We start from the raw sequence: 11,975 nt of genomic DNA, 5'->3' as shown, positions 1-11,975 counted from the left end.
GTATAAAATTATAAAACAAGGATAAGTGCGCAAATTTTGTATTTATATCACTCCATCTATACACACGTTCGTTTCGCAAAATTAAAATGACAAATCTTTTTAGACTATCGATGAAATTACTGCTCAATCGCGCATTTTTTTCTTTAATTTACATAAATATATATATGTTATTATTAAAATATATTTTTACACTCATATGTAGATGACATACTGTGACATTCTTGATAAGATTTTTCGAAAATATCTTCAGAGAGGGAGAGAGAGAGATAAGGAGATAATGCTGAAACCATATCACGGAATCGAACCTACTTACCGTGCTTTTTACCGAGCGTCACGACGTAGTTTATGTCCACTTTGTCAGGGGACGCTGTACACGCAACTGCTGAATCCCGGTGGCCGCTCTCTTCTCTCTAGCCATTTTCTTTGCAACTAATTCTCTATCTATGTATATTACATTTCTATGGTGAGCAGATTTTGATGATTGACAATTCTTGATGTGATCGTGTGAGAAGTGGACGTATTAACATTAACCACCCGGTGCCAACCAACTCCAAGGAAGAGGAACTTTTTGGTGTTCGTTTAGTACATAAAATGATATATGCATAGACTGACAGCGGATCTTTCGTTTTCTAAACACGTCGCACGTTCATTCGACTAATTAACCGTTTCGAAAGATGATACTATGCTAATTGACACTAAATAAAGATCGGGTTGACGTAACAACGTAAACCGGTGTTTGCAGGCATGGATAACGCTGTCACTTCCTGAAGATCATCAGCAGGTGTTTGTACGTTTTTATATGCGTAGTTTTAATATATGTACAGATTTTTATTTTTGCAATTCTAATAATTTATTCTCCAATTATAATCAGCTGTCCATCAATCTCTGTCTGAAAACTTCATTATGGCTTCTGCTACGGAGCAGCAGCAACAGCAGCAGACCACGCTGGAATTTTACCAGGCGATGGCTGACTTTAAGAACATGTTTCCACAGATGGATGACGATGTGATAGAGGTAAAAATATTGAATTTGTAGATATAGTAAACACATTGCTCATATTAATTAACACAAGTAAATTGAATTCACTTACATTGTTTGTCAGGCTGTGCTAAGATCCAATCAGGGAGCTGTGGATACTACGATTGATCAGTTACTCACTATGAGTACTGACAACGAGAATGAGAAGATTAGGAGTGAATTGGAGCAGAAAGAAGAATTGCCAAGCACTGCAAAGTCACCTAGGAAAGATTCTAGCAAATCGTTAAGATCTATACATAAGTGGCAGCCACCATTGTTGGGACCATTGCCAGATACCTTTCTAAGACTGCCCCAGCAAATGATATCGGATGATGGCATTGATTCAGTGTACTCGCAAGAGAACTCCATGTTGGAAGATGAGAGAATTGCCATGTTTTTACAGAACGAGGAGTTTATGGCAGAACTTCGTTGGAATGAAGATTTTCTATCCACGTTGGAACATGGTAAAGAATTTAAAGAATTACAAGATGATAATATATTTAGGAGAATGTTATGCATCTATCCACTAATGTCAATACTTATAAAAAAAAAAACAATAAATATCTTTTCTTCTTTTGTAGATTCGAAACTCGAAAAGTGCAGTGCTCAGACTGGTCATGATGACGAGGATTTATTTAAGGAAAGACTGAAGAACATGGGCAAATGTAAGTAACTAGTTAAAAAAGAAATAAAATTAAGAATCGTAATGTGTGACTTATCTGTTCTTTCTCTCTAATAATGAATATTCTTATTCTACAGTATCTCGACGTAAATTCGCACAACTCACGAAAGTATTCACACGCAGTAAGAAACGCGGGGGCAGGCAATTGTTGCCACCGACAGCTTCATGTGACGATCTCTTGGATCCAGAAGAGTCATTGAAACCTCAATCTTAAGGAAACATCTGTAACTATGATTCTACAGGGAATATCTATACTCTTGTCTTACTTTATTGTAAAGACAGAGCAAACTTAATGGCGTTCACAGCTTAAGTGTAATTTAAATGTCACAAAAACAAGCATATCCATGTCGCGTAATTTGCGCGAGACGAATGAAAATTATGTTAGCGTCGTACATAATTTAATTAGTGATTTATGTTTCTGGTTCACGTGATGGAGATAATTAGCTGAACAGAGATAATGAAATTGCTAGGCTGAGGATCCAAAGGCGTATTAAAACGAAAAGATAAAAATTTATAGAGAAAGAAAAATTAATATCAAGAAGAAAGTTTGAGAGAAACAATATACAAAATTATAAAAAAAAATCATATTTCGGTATGCAGATATACATATTGTATATGTATATATATATATATATATATATATATATATATATATATATGTGTGTATGTATGTATGTAGGGATAGTATACATTAATTAATCTTAATGTATTTCCTAATCAGGATATAGATCTGTTTTAATTCTGATAAATTTAATGTGATATTTTATTGCGATATTGTAACGTAAATTTTATTTTAATAGATTTTATATTTTGTTGTGATACATGTTGCTTGCGATTATCTGTATTATTGTGTATTAATGGTGTGTAATTGTTTAGAAATTTGTATGAGAAAATTTTGCGAGAATTTATCCAGTAATAATCTAAAAAGATTATTGCTGACATTGGAAAATACTTAGTTTTAATTAAGAATGATAGCGATCGTTTCAAATGATAATTAATATAAGAGAGATCAGGTTCTTATTGTATGCAAAGTAACGCAATGCGATTGCTTTTTAGCACGTGCAGCTATGAAAATAGTTGATCATATTGTGTATATATGTCTATGTCTGTCATACGCCAATAGTGCGTTAATGTTATTATAGACAGAATAGTTTGTTAAAAATTTAGAAAATAATGTCGAACTCCAGATTGGAAACGATTCCTTTGAAAAATTCAATTATCAAGAAAGTGAAATTAATCAGTTAAATTGGGTGAATTGAGTAATTAATTGAAAGTAGTGGATGAAGGCTACATGTTCTGAGAAATTTACATTATTTTAGATTATTTATTAAATAGTAGTTATTCTGTAACAGTTTAATGATAATTTTCTGCAGAAATTACACACGCATGCACGCATACATACTATTGCGACGAGCAATTACTCATGAATTTGAGTAAATTTAAAGCTTAAAAAATCACATAAATGCCTTCATTCACTTACTCTTTCGATTCTACTTACTCTTGCGAGTAGCAAATGCATCTTTTTTTTAGGCATAATAAATCCTAGTCGCTCAGTCTAGCCATTATTTATTGAACGAGAATCTGATATTGTGAATGTAGAAAATATTTATAAAAATGGTTGTAAAGAATCTAAGTCATTTACAAAATAACATGCGCTCTATGATATTATATGTATATATATTAGTCATTCCATATGAAAACTTAAAATGGCTCGAGCCAAAATTTGTCGAAATGTACATATGAAGAGTCAAATTTTAGCTTTTTTCATGTAGAATTAAATGCTACTTGGCCCCTGACACAAAGCCATTTTTTGAGTAATTCCGAAAAAGTTTTTCAGAAAATTTAATATATGTGTAGACTGGTATACGTTACAATTTTCTCTGGTATCTCTGTAAGTTTCCAATGTCGGTGATTATTAATCTGCAATCAAAATTACAAAATAGCAGATCCAATATGACCGCTGCATTGTGCAATATTTTTTATTTCGAAGAATATAAAACAAAAAACATTACATATGCAGCGGTCATATTGGATTTGCTATTATGAATTTTATAATTCTAATTTAGTAATTACCGACCTGGAAACTTACAAAGATACTAAAAAATTGAAATTGTAACAATTTACGTATATACGTTGAATTTGTTCATATAGGTTTCAACAAATTTTAGCTTGAACCATTTGTACGTTTTCGTATAGAATGACTTATATACAATAAAATCGAAAGAGACGCTAGACTGCATTATATTTATTCAAATTCTGTTCAAACTCAAAATTAGGAATAAAATTAAGAAATAGTTCCAAGTGCATATTTACCTATTTATAACTTGTATCGATTATTTCTCCCTTATCAATTAAGAAATCGAGACCCAGATGCAATATTGAAGTATCAAAATAACATCCGTATTCTCGCGTTACGTATCGGGTTGTTTGAAGAACACTCTAGCACCAGAAAGACTATAGTACAATAGCTGGAATTCTGCATTCCTCTCGGCGAGACGTTGGAGAGTGAGCGCTCTGGTTTGCTGAAGCTTCTCGTCTCCGTGGTCGTCTTTACTATCAGCGGCAAATTTTTCCTGGGCGATGTGCTCATCCACCGTCTTGAACCAATGCAGACCGTCCAGCTCTGCGTTTTGATCGAGTAGTGCGTTGATGTAGGCGATACCCATGGCAAAGCCATCGTCGGTGAAGGCCGCGCCAGTTTGGTTCTTCTTAAACATCTTTTCTTTATTCGACACGGAATTATCTACGAAACTCAGCGTCAACGGCGGCACGATAGCGTAGAACTGCTGCAGATGATAAGACTTGGCGTCGCGAAACGCCGCCGTGAACACGTCCACTAGTAGCTTGAAGTACTGAATGCCTTCGGTGAAGTTGCGGACAAGATCGGCGATGTCGTCCTCCAGTCGTCTAGCCGCAGCCTGCGTTTCGACGCTGTAATTCAGTCCACGACAGAGCGCTTCGAAGGGCACAGTCTTCTCAATATCCGGCAGAAAGGACACCGCATTGGAGCTAGCATGAAGACCACCAGAACGGATCAATCGCACGTAACCGAGTGCGTTGCCGATCTGCGTGATCAACTGGCGAAACTGGTCCAAGTAGCTTAACCCGTCCGAGGTCATCCCTAGTTTTCGGATGCCCTTCTGAAATTTTTCCGCTCGCTCATACGTGTACGGAATGACGCCCGCTTCCCGTTGCGCCCGGACGAACCTGATGTCGCGCATCAGACGGGACTTGATGTGCTCGTCGAAGAGGAACTGCGAGAACGTGTGCAGCTTAACGCGCAGGAATTGATAGACGAAGTTCACCGTGGTGCTCATGATACCAGTGCCGTGGGTGCGAATCGAATTGGCGATATGTCGGATGCCGATGGTGTTGAGATGCTTGTTACCACTGCTGCGCTCCACGAATGTCTGCGTGTTCAGATTGTAAAGATACCTGCACAGAGTGATCAAATATTAATAATATATATTAATTTTTCTAGATATTAATTGTGAATAGAATTCGACTCTACCTGGAAACGAACACGTGGATGTTACGCATGATTTCTAAAGCATCCAAGCCTTGTTCGAGGGTCTGCGTCGGCAGATGATCTTGCACTGTGCCTAGACCCATCTTATAGCTGGCCAACGTGTGCATCATCCGATAGGTTCTCCAATCATGCAGAGCGACCGTTGTCAGATTATAGAACATATCATCCAGATAATGCTCGACGAATCTTTTGGTGCAGACCATGTTTTCAGCTAAGGATAATGGCGGAATACGCACCACTCTGCCACTGTCCTTGGCCCCAATGTTGAAAGGGTTCGTAGAGTCTAGTTTAAGATGGGCGTGCACATGTAATCGTAGACTGGTCTCGATTTCATGGCAAGCTGGTTTCAATACGCTTTTCACCAGGCTCTCCCTAAGCTCCGCGATGTGTTTTTCCCTGAGTTCGACCAACTCCTGTTCGCCCACGGCGCTGTTGAAGGCGGCGAACAGATGAGCGACGTGGCAGACCCCGGTGTTACCGTCGACGACTGAGGAAAGGTAGGCGGGCAGCATATTCTGATGATGCAACAGCAACGAGTAATCACCGAGCTCGTCAACCAGCTCGTGCAGCTCGGCCACGGCGTCGTAGCTGTCCAGGAGGAACCGTAGCTTCACCACGTCCTCTTCGCGGAAGGTATCGGTCAATTGACTGGCACATGCCAGGGTGCAACGCACTATTAGCCGTCTATCAGCGCTCGCCGGACCGCTTATCAGCCGCATAGCGAGTCCTATCAGGGATAGCGCGTCCAATCGCTCCCTGCTGTAGCCTTTGTCCTTCTGAACAAGACCCTTGCGCGCTGTCTCCAGCATAGCTAACATGTAATAAGCTAAATACTGCAGCACTTGCGCCTGCGATTGCACCACGATCGGTCCAAGCGTATAGAACGTTGTCTGCAGGGACTTTTGCAACTCCACGAGTCTGCAGATCAGTTGCACCGTGTTGCGGCTCATAGGCTTCGACAGGAAAGCGTGAAGATTCGTTACGAATGCGACCGTTTCTCGCATCTGCGACAAGAGAGCTAGCAGATCCGTCAGCAATGTACGTTTTTGCCCGATGTCAGATACTTGAAGATTTGTCCTCGTCAGAATACTCTGCATCTCTACGCACCAGGTCGTTGCTCGGTGTATCAGACTATTGACTACAATCGGCAATCTCTGCGTTCTCGCCTGTAGAATCTTTTCGCCTATCTGCGAGCTCACGGCTGTACCAGTTTCCTTTGGCACAATGTTGCTGAGGAATTTGCTAGGTACCCAAATCACGTTTCCCACCAACGTGACCGCGTAGAACCTCTTGTTCGCCTCCAGCACTCTCTTAATTAATCTTCGATCGCAAGTACCAAATAGCTTTATCACCACTGCAACGCCAATGTTAGCTCTTATCCAATTTTTGTTCAACGCAGCATGATCGTTGGATTTAGTCTCCACATCTGTGATCGTGTTCTTCAAATAGCTGACAATCTGTTCGCTCATAACTGCACTCTTATTTACATCCATTACATGTTCAATCGCTTTTGAAAGCATATTCCTTCGTAATAACTTTTCCTGAAGATCTTTCAACAGGTGATCGAATGTCTCTAGTTTTGCCTCAGCAACGCCAAATTGCGAAGGATTGTGCATCATGGAACGTACATGCATCCTGTATTTCTTCCACAGATCTACTATTGTTGATTGAGCATCGATGATCTCATCAAGAGTCATGAAGATCACGAATAGATCTATAAAGCATTCAATTAGGGTAGGTAAATAGATCTCATGAACGGCACCAGATAGACTTGCCAATTGTTGTGTAGTCAAGTGCACAACAGTTGACATTCGATTAACGAAAATGGATAGATCCTGCAGATCGGATAGCAATTTAGTCACATTAGTGAGATCATTATCTGCACATCTTTCTCCATGTGCAAAGAGTTTTGTGTAGAAATTAGCAGCTTCCACCTTCAGCAGCCTGATTTCCCTGCACGTTCCTGCCACAGCTGCCAGCAGCTTGGACAGTGCTTTGTTTCTCCATCTCCACCAGGGAGATGATACTGATATCCTCCTTAGCTTTGTAAACTAGACGTAGAGGACCTTCTATAACATACTCCAGCGCAGAGTCGCCACTCCAGGATTTTTCCACCAGGTTTTCAAAGAACTCCCCATACTTTCGCAGGTGCATAGCACCTGCAGCCTTGTAGATGCTCTCATCTTTCTTGGAATTCCATCCTGATGTTTCTATCATTTTTAATTAACAAATGATGCGGATAACCTGTGAATTATTGAAAATTATAGAACTATTATGACTTATATTATATATCATTAATATGAGCCTTTTAAAAAAGTTTAAATTTATTTGACACATATGATACTATCTACTTACCTCACAAGTGTATTATATACTTATATATTTTTTCATACATATCTATTTTAGTATTTATTTGAATTTAAACAATAATGCAACAGATTATTTTGCTTTCACACTGTACATAATTCATTGTTATCTAAAACTTGATTTTTACATTGACAGTTGCATGCACGACACACTCCCCCTGAGAACAATGAATTTATCTTGCACTAGTCGCGATAGATGGCAATATCTTCGCGAGTACAGTCGATAACTTATAATTTTGAAGTGATATGACTCCACAAAGGTACAAAAATATTTTTTAAAACTATAATATAATACTTTGATTTATAAATAAGATAAAGATTTTTTCTTTTGCGCTTTATTCTATTGTTTAAAGGAGCATAATCTAACAAGGAAACAATACAGATGAAGTGCAGTCAATATCCATATTGATATTTTTTTATTATCAGTACAGATTTTGTTTTATTTTTTAATAAGAGAGAATAGAAATTATATGATGCCGATCTTGTTGGCGACGTCGAGCGCATCGTAATCACGCGTCAAACGCACGTAAGCCTTCTTTTTGCCGTCCGGCCTCATCAAGGTATTCACCTTCGCCACATCGACATCATAGAGTTTCTTAATCGACGCCTTGATGTGATATTTATTGGCGGATGTGTGCACGATGAAGACCAAAGTGTTGTTGTCTTCGATCTTCTTCATCGCCGCTTCCGTCGTAAGCGGGAATTTTATTATATTGAAAGCATCCATACTGAAATGCAAATATTTCAATGATGTATAAACAATAGATTTTCAGAGAATTACAAATTTAGATATTTTTAAGTATTATAAAAGAATTCCAGCGTTCGAGCTTTCTTACCGATTTCTGTTTGGCACAGATTTACGTGGATACTTGGGATTCCTTGGTGGTCTGAAGGTTTTGGGCCTATGGAAATGGACAGACGTCCTGATCTTCCGCACTCTGGATCCATGGACTCCCTTCAGAATCTGAAATGCAAAATGTAATTGCCAGCATCTGTAATATGTAATATGCAATTGTATACATATTATGCTCTTTAATTTGTATCAGTATTGTGTTAAAAGGTATTTTCATAAAAACTCAAAGAGATTCCCACACTTACATACAATCATCATATATAGAGATATTATTATTTGAGATGTATAAAAAAAGAAATTTAAAAAATTGGTGATATTCAATATAATTCTTGAAAAAATCTGACTAAACCTTTTTCTGCGCCTTAAGGGCTTTTTGCAGAGGAGTTGCTGATTTTCCACCCTTGGGTGTCTTCTTAGCAGCCTGTACATTTTTCTTAGGCTTGCTGATCAGTGGTTTACTGGCAAGCTTGAGGACAGGTTTAGTCGCAGGCTTGCTTGCGGCAGGTTTGGCAGCGCTCGCTGGTTTAGCTGCTGCTGGTTTCTTTGCCGCTGCAGGCTTGGCTGCAGGTTTGGTCACTTTGGAGGTGGAAGCCTGGGTAGCCGGCTTCTTCTCCGCCTTCTTCTCCGTCTTCTTCTCTGCAGGCTTACCTATTATTTAGAAGAATAGGTAAATAATTACACTGATAATTGAGAAAACATTGAAAAGAGAAAAATTGAAAATATTTTCTCTAATATATTCATATTACGCTCTTAAAAATATAAAAATATCAGACGTCTCTTCGTTTTCTTCTATTTTATAGGTTATGATACACAGCATGTAAATATTTCATCAAAAATCATTATTGCGAAAAACCGCATTGTAGACAATTCACAAAACAGAGACGCGTAAAATTTCAAGAAATAACTCTACGCAAGTACTTTTATCGTAAATACAACGAAATAAAGACATATATTCGAAGAACGATAAACCACATGGGTATCATGGGATGCGTTCTCGGCAAAATTAATTTCAAATACCACTTCGTTACCGAATTATATTAATTAAATAGCATAATTTACCCTAAAGTGTGTTTAACTAAAAGAGGAGAAAGAGAAATGATATAGATATTGTTTCCAAATCTACCTGCTTTATCCGTAGACTTCGTAGGTTTGGGAGCCATTTTACTAAAAAGAACGTGAAAGAGAACGTCAACGTGAAGTGTGAAACGGATGCGCGAGCGTCGACAATTCGACTTCCGGCTACTACGCTGGTCGTTGACAGACGAAGCAGAGACTTTTCAAAATGGAGATTGCCAGAATTGTGGACCGATGGTCGACCAGAATTATTTCTCCGGAGGAGTTTACGAATGCTCTATTTCTCTATTAAAAGGTTGAAACCATTGAATCTTTCGCTCGTGCACATTAAATCAATGAGTTGAAACCGTTTTGGAAAGAAGAACATTTTAAATGAGCGAAAAAATATTTGCAAAGAGGGAGAGAGAAAGAAAAATATACAGGTAAATATTATTTATAAAATATAATTATATATAAAATATATTAGTTATTTAATATAAAAGTTGTTATTTAATATATAAATGAATAGGTTATTTTCGAGAAAGAAGAAAATAATTAAATTATATGTCATTAATAATTATATATTAATATTAATAACTTTTAAATTATTATTATATAATCCACGAAAAAATGTTTTGTATTACGATGACAGTTTCCAAATATTACATCAAATATATGTGTTTGCAGGAATTCTACACTCATATATAAGCCCCCCCCATGTGTTATGAGTTGAACACCTGCCACAGCAACCAATGTTTTGCTGGAATTACTCATGTTGTGCTCACATAATATCTACGATAGAAGCTATATATTTTTCAAGATGCTTTAATGCTGTTCAGATTCGATGCGATGTTGGAAACGCGTTCCGCAGTTTACAAAATGATGAAAGAAAAGGCCCACGATGAGAGGCAGGTAAGAAAAAAAATTAATTGAACTTGTTAAACAAAATATTAATGCACCTTTCTCTCTAATTCTCCTCCGAATAGATAACTAATTGGCCCCCACCGTTTTCATCGGAGATGACTCCGTACACCGAGAGCGATTTCGGCAGCTTGATCAGACGAACCTGTGAGAACAAAAACTTGACCCTCAGAATCTCCAAAGTGATCGTCATTGGTGACGTTGCTGTCGGCAAGACGTCGTTGGTGAATCGGTAATTATGATAAAAAATCTTTTAAAGATTTATATATTACTTTTATATTTATAGTTTTTAAAAATATTTATTTAGAATAAATGGTGCACGTTCCTTGATGTAAAGATTTAAATATTTAAATTATTTGTTGCTTTATATAGTTTTTGTCACAAGCTCTTCGACAACAATTACAAGGCTACCATCGGTGTGGACTTTGAAGTGGAGAGATTTGATATCCTTGGTTTGCCTTTTCATTTGCAAATGTAATAAAACTAAAAATCTAAAAATGCTTACAAATGTTATATAAATGTAAATGTGTATTGTAAGAAATAATTTTACATATATTTATAGATGGGATACTGCCGGACAAGAAAGATTCAAATGTATAGCAGCATCTTATTATCGTGGAGCTAATGGTAAAAATAAAATTTTTTATTCGTTTTTTATGTTTTACATTATTTATATTCTTATATATATTTTTTATTTTACAGTAATCATGGTTGTTTTTGATGTGAGTAACTTGATGTCATTGACGCACTGCCAACAATGGTTGAATGAAGCAAGTCGCAGCAACGTTGGTCCATATCACATCTTTTTAGTCGGTGCCAAAAAGGATTTATTGGTAAATATCTAACAATAAGTATCCATTATTTTCTTGATCGATCATTATCATTTTGGAAAATAGTCTCATCAAGTGTACGACATAATTGAAAAACGGGCGATAGAAATGGCGAAAAGAATGCGGGCAGAATATTGGGCGGTTTCTTCAAGAACGGGCAACGAGGTATCCGAATTATTTACACGTATCGCCGCACTCACTTTTCAGGCAATGGCATTGCGTGAGATGCAGAGTTTAAAACTCGAACCGATCAACATCAGTTCGACGATAAGTAAGTCGAGATATTTAAATCAGTCGACATGATTTATAAAAAAAAATTTCCAAAAAAATAAAAATTATGTACTTGTCCATTTTTAGCATTGAAAAGACAATCGAGGGAAGCCGAGATAAAGGCACAAAGAGTGCCAAGGTGTTTTAAATGCTCGACGTAATGCAACTTTAATATAAATATTAATTTAATATAACAATATATTTATATATATGTATATATTATAAAGTATAATATGTATAATAATATGTATATATATATATATATATATATGCATATACATATTATTATACATATTATACATATTTTATATATATATATATAAATATATATAAGTTATATAATATATTTTAATATTTTAATTAACAATTTAATTATAAATATTAAATGATAAATATAATTACAATTTTCGGATGATTTGTTTGCACAATTCATTAAAATAATAACGAGAAGTAT

At 36.6% G+C, this 11,975-nt stretch overlaps 4 protein-coding genes across 7 annotated transcripts; 2 read left to right on the top strand and 2 right to left on the bottom strand.

The window, feature by feature from the left end:
• The first annotated feature begins 387 nt into the window (after positions 1 to 387).
• LOC114933208 (CUE domain-containing protein 1) lies at positions 388 to 4,005 on the top strand. 2 transcript variants are annotated; one of them, XM_029305686.2, is made up of 6 exons: positions 388 to 573; positions 743 to 787; positions 872 to 1,014; positions 1,103 to 1,481; positions 1,599 to 1,682; positions 1,777 to 4,005. In XM_029305686.2, the coding sequence occupies exons 3-6, from the start codon at positions 904 to 906 to the stop codon at positions 1,911 to 1,913; spliced, it is 711 nt and encodes a 236-aa protein (XP_029161519.1). In that variant the 5' UTR covers positions 388 to 573; positions 743 to 787; positions 872 to 903; the 3' UTR covers positions 1,914 to 4,005. The 2 variants fall into 2 exon arrangements, with proteins under 2 accessions (XP_029161519.1, XP_085338663.1); XM_085482537.1 differs by having other exon boundaries at positions 388 to 787.
• Positions 2,501 to 7,758, bottom strand: SWIP (strumpellin and WASH-interacting protein). Its single transcript, XM_029322117.2, is given in 4 exon segments — positions 2,501 to 5,134; positions 5,211 to 7,228; positions 7,230 to 7,472; positions 7,584 to 7,758. Coding segments are annotated over 3 exon segments (3,258 nt in total). The 5' UTR covers positions 7,446 to 7,472; positions 7,584 to 7,758; the 3' UTR covers positions 2,501 to 4,110.
• Positions 7,759 to 7,977: 219 nt separating this feature from the next.
• Positions 7,978 to 9,653, bottom strand: RpL23A (ribosomal protein L23A). The gene is made up of 4 exons (XM_029322111.2): positions 9,571 to 9,653; positions 8,797 to 9,095; positions 8,431 to 8,558; positions 7,978 to 8,322 (listed from the first exon to the last, which is right to left on the bottom strand). Exons 1-4 carry the CDS (start codon positions 9,605 to 9,607, stop codon positions 8,061 to 8,063), a joined length of 726 nt encoding a protein of 241 aa, XP_029177944.1. The 5' UTR covers positions 9,608 to 9,653; the 3' UTR covers positions 7,978 to 8,060.
• Positions 9,654 to 9,670: 17 nt separating this feature from the next.
• Positions 9,671 to 11,698, top strand: LOC114945807 (RAS oncogene family member RabX5). 3 transcript variants are annotated; one of them, XM_029322109.2, is made up of 8 exons: positions 9,671 to 9,943; positions 10,188 to 10,412; positions 10,487 to 10,653; positions 10,794 to 10,895; positions 10,984 to 11,048; positions 11,124 to 11,254; positions 11,459 to 11,522; positions 11,609 to 11,698. In XM_029322109.2, exons 2-8 carry the CDS (start codon positions 10,329 to 10,331, stop codon positions 11,680 to 11,682), a joined length of 687 nt encoding a protein of 228 aa, XP_029177942.1. In that variant the 5' UTR covers positions 9,671 to 9,943; positions 10,188 to 10,328; the 3' UTR covers positions 11,683 to 11,698. The 3 variants fall into 3 exon arrangements, with proteins under 3 accessions (XP_029177942.1, XP_029177941.1, XP_029177943.1); XM_029322108.2 differs by having other exon boundaries at positions 11,318 to 11,522; XM_029322110.2 differs by having other exon boundaries at positions 11,358 to 11,522; positions 11,609 to 11,674.
• Positions 11,699 to 11,975: the final 277 nt, after the last annotated feature.

Source organism: Nylanderia fulva, unplaced genomic scaffold (genome assembly GCF_048542155.1).
Source record: "Nylanderia fulva isolate GAGA-0341 unplaced genomic scaffold, ASM4854215v1 Scaffold21, whole genome shotgun sequence".
In the NCBI taxonomy this organism is placed as follows: Eukaryota; Metazoa; Arthropoda; class Insecta; order Hymenoptera; family Formicidae; genus Nylanderia; species Nylanderia fulva.
The sequence above is the reverse complement of the archived record's forward strand: the minus strand, read 5'-3'. Positions and strand labels throughout refer to the sequence as shown.

Coding starts and splice junctions, on each gene's coding strand:
- LOC114933208 (XM_029305686.2), top strand. CDS start 904: ATGGCTTCTGCTACGGAGCAGCAGCAACAGCAGCAGACCACGCTGGAA. Junction 1,482..1,598: donor TCTATCCACGTTGGAACATG/GTAAAGAATTTA, acceptor CTTCTTTTGTAG/ATTCGAAACTCGAAAAGTGC. Junction 1,683..1,776: donor ACTGAAGAACATGGGCAAAT/GTAAGTAACTAG, acceptor CTTATTCTACAG/TATCTCGACGTAAATTCGCA.
- RpL23A (XM_029322111.2), bottom strand. CDS start 9,607: ATGGCTCCCAAACCTACGAAGTCTACGGATAAAGCAG. Junction 9,096..9,570: donor GAAGTCTACGGATAAAGCAG/GTAGATTTGGAA, acceptor TCTAAATAATAG/GTAAGCCTGCAGAGAAGAAG. Junction 8,323..8,430: donor TCTGTGCCAAACAGAAATCG/GTAAGAAAGCTC, acceptor TTTGCATTTCAG/TATGGATGCTTTCAATATAA.
- LOC114945807 (XM_029322108.2), top strand. CDS start 10,329: ATGCTGTTCAGATTCGATGCGATGTTGGAAACGCGTTCCGCAGTTTAC. Junction 10,413..10,486: donor AGGCCCACGATGAGAGGCAG/GTAAGAAAAAAA, acceptor TCCTCCGAATAG/ATAACTAATTGGCCCCCACC. Junction 11,523..11,608: donor CAACATCAGTTCGACGATAA/GTAAGTCGAGAT, acceptor GTCCATTTTTAG/CATTGAAAAGACAATCGAGG.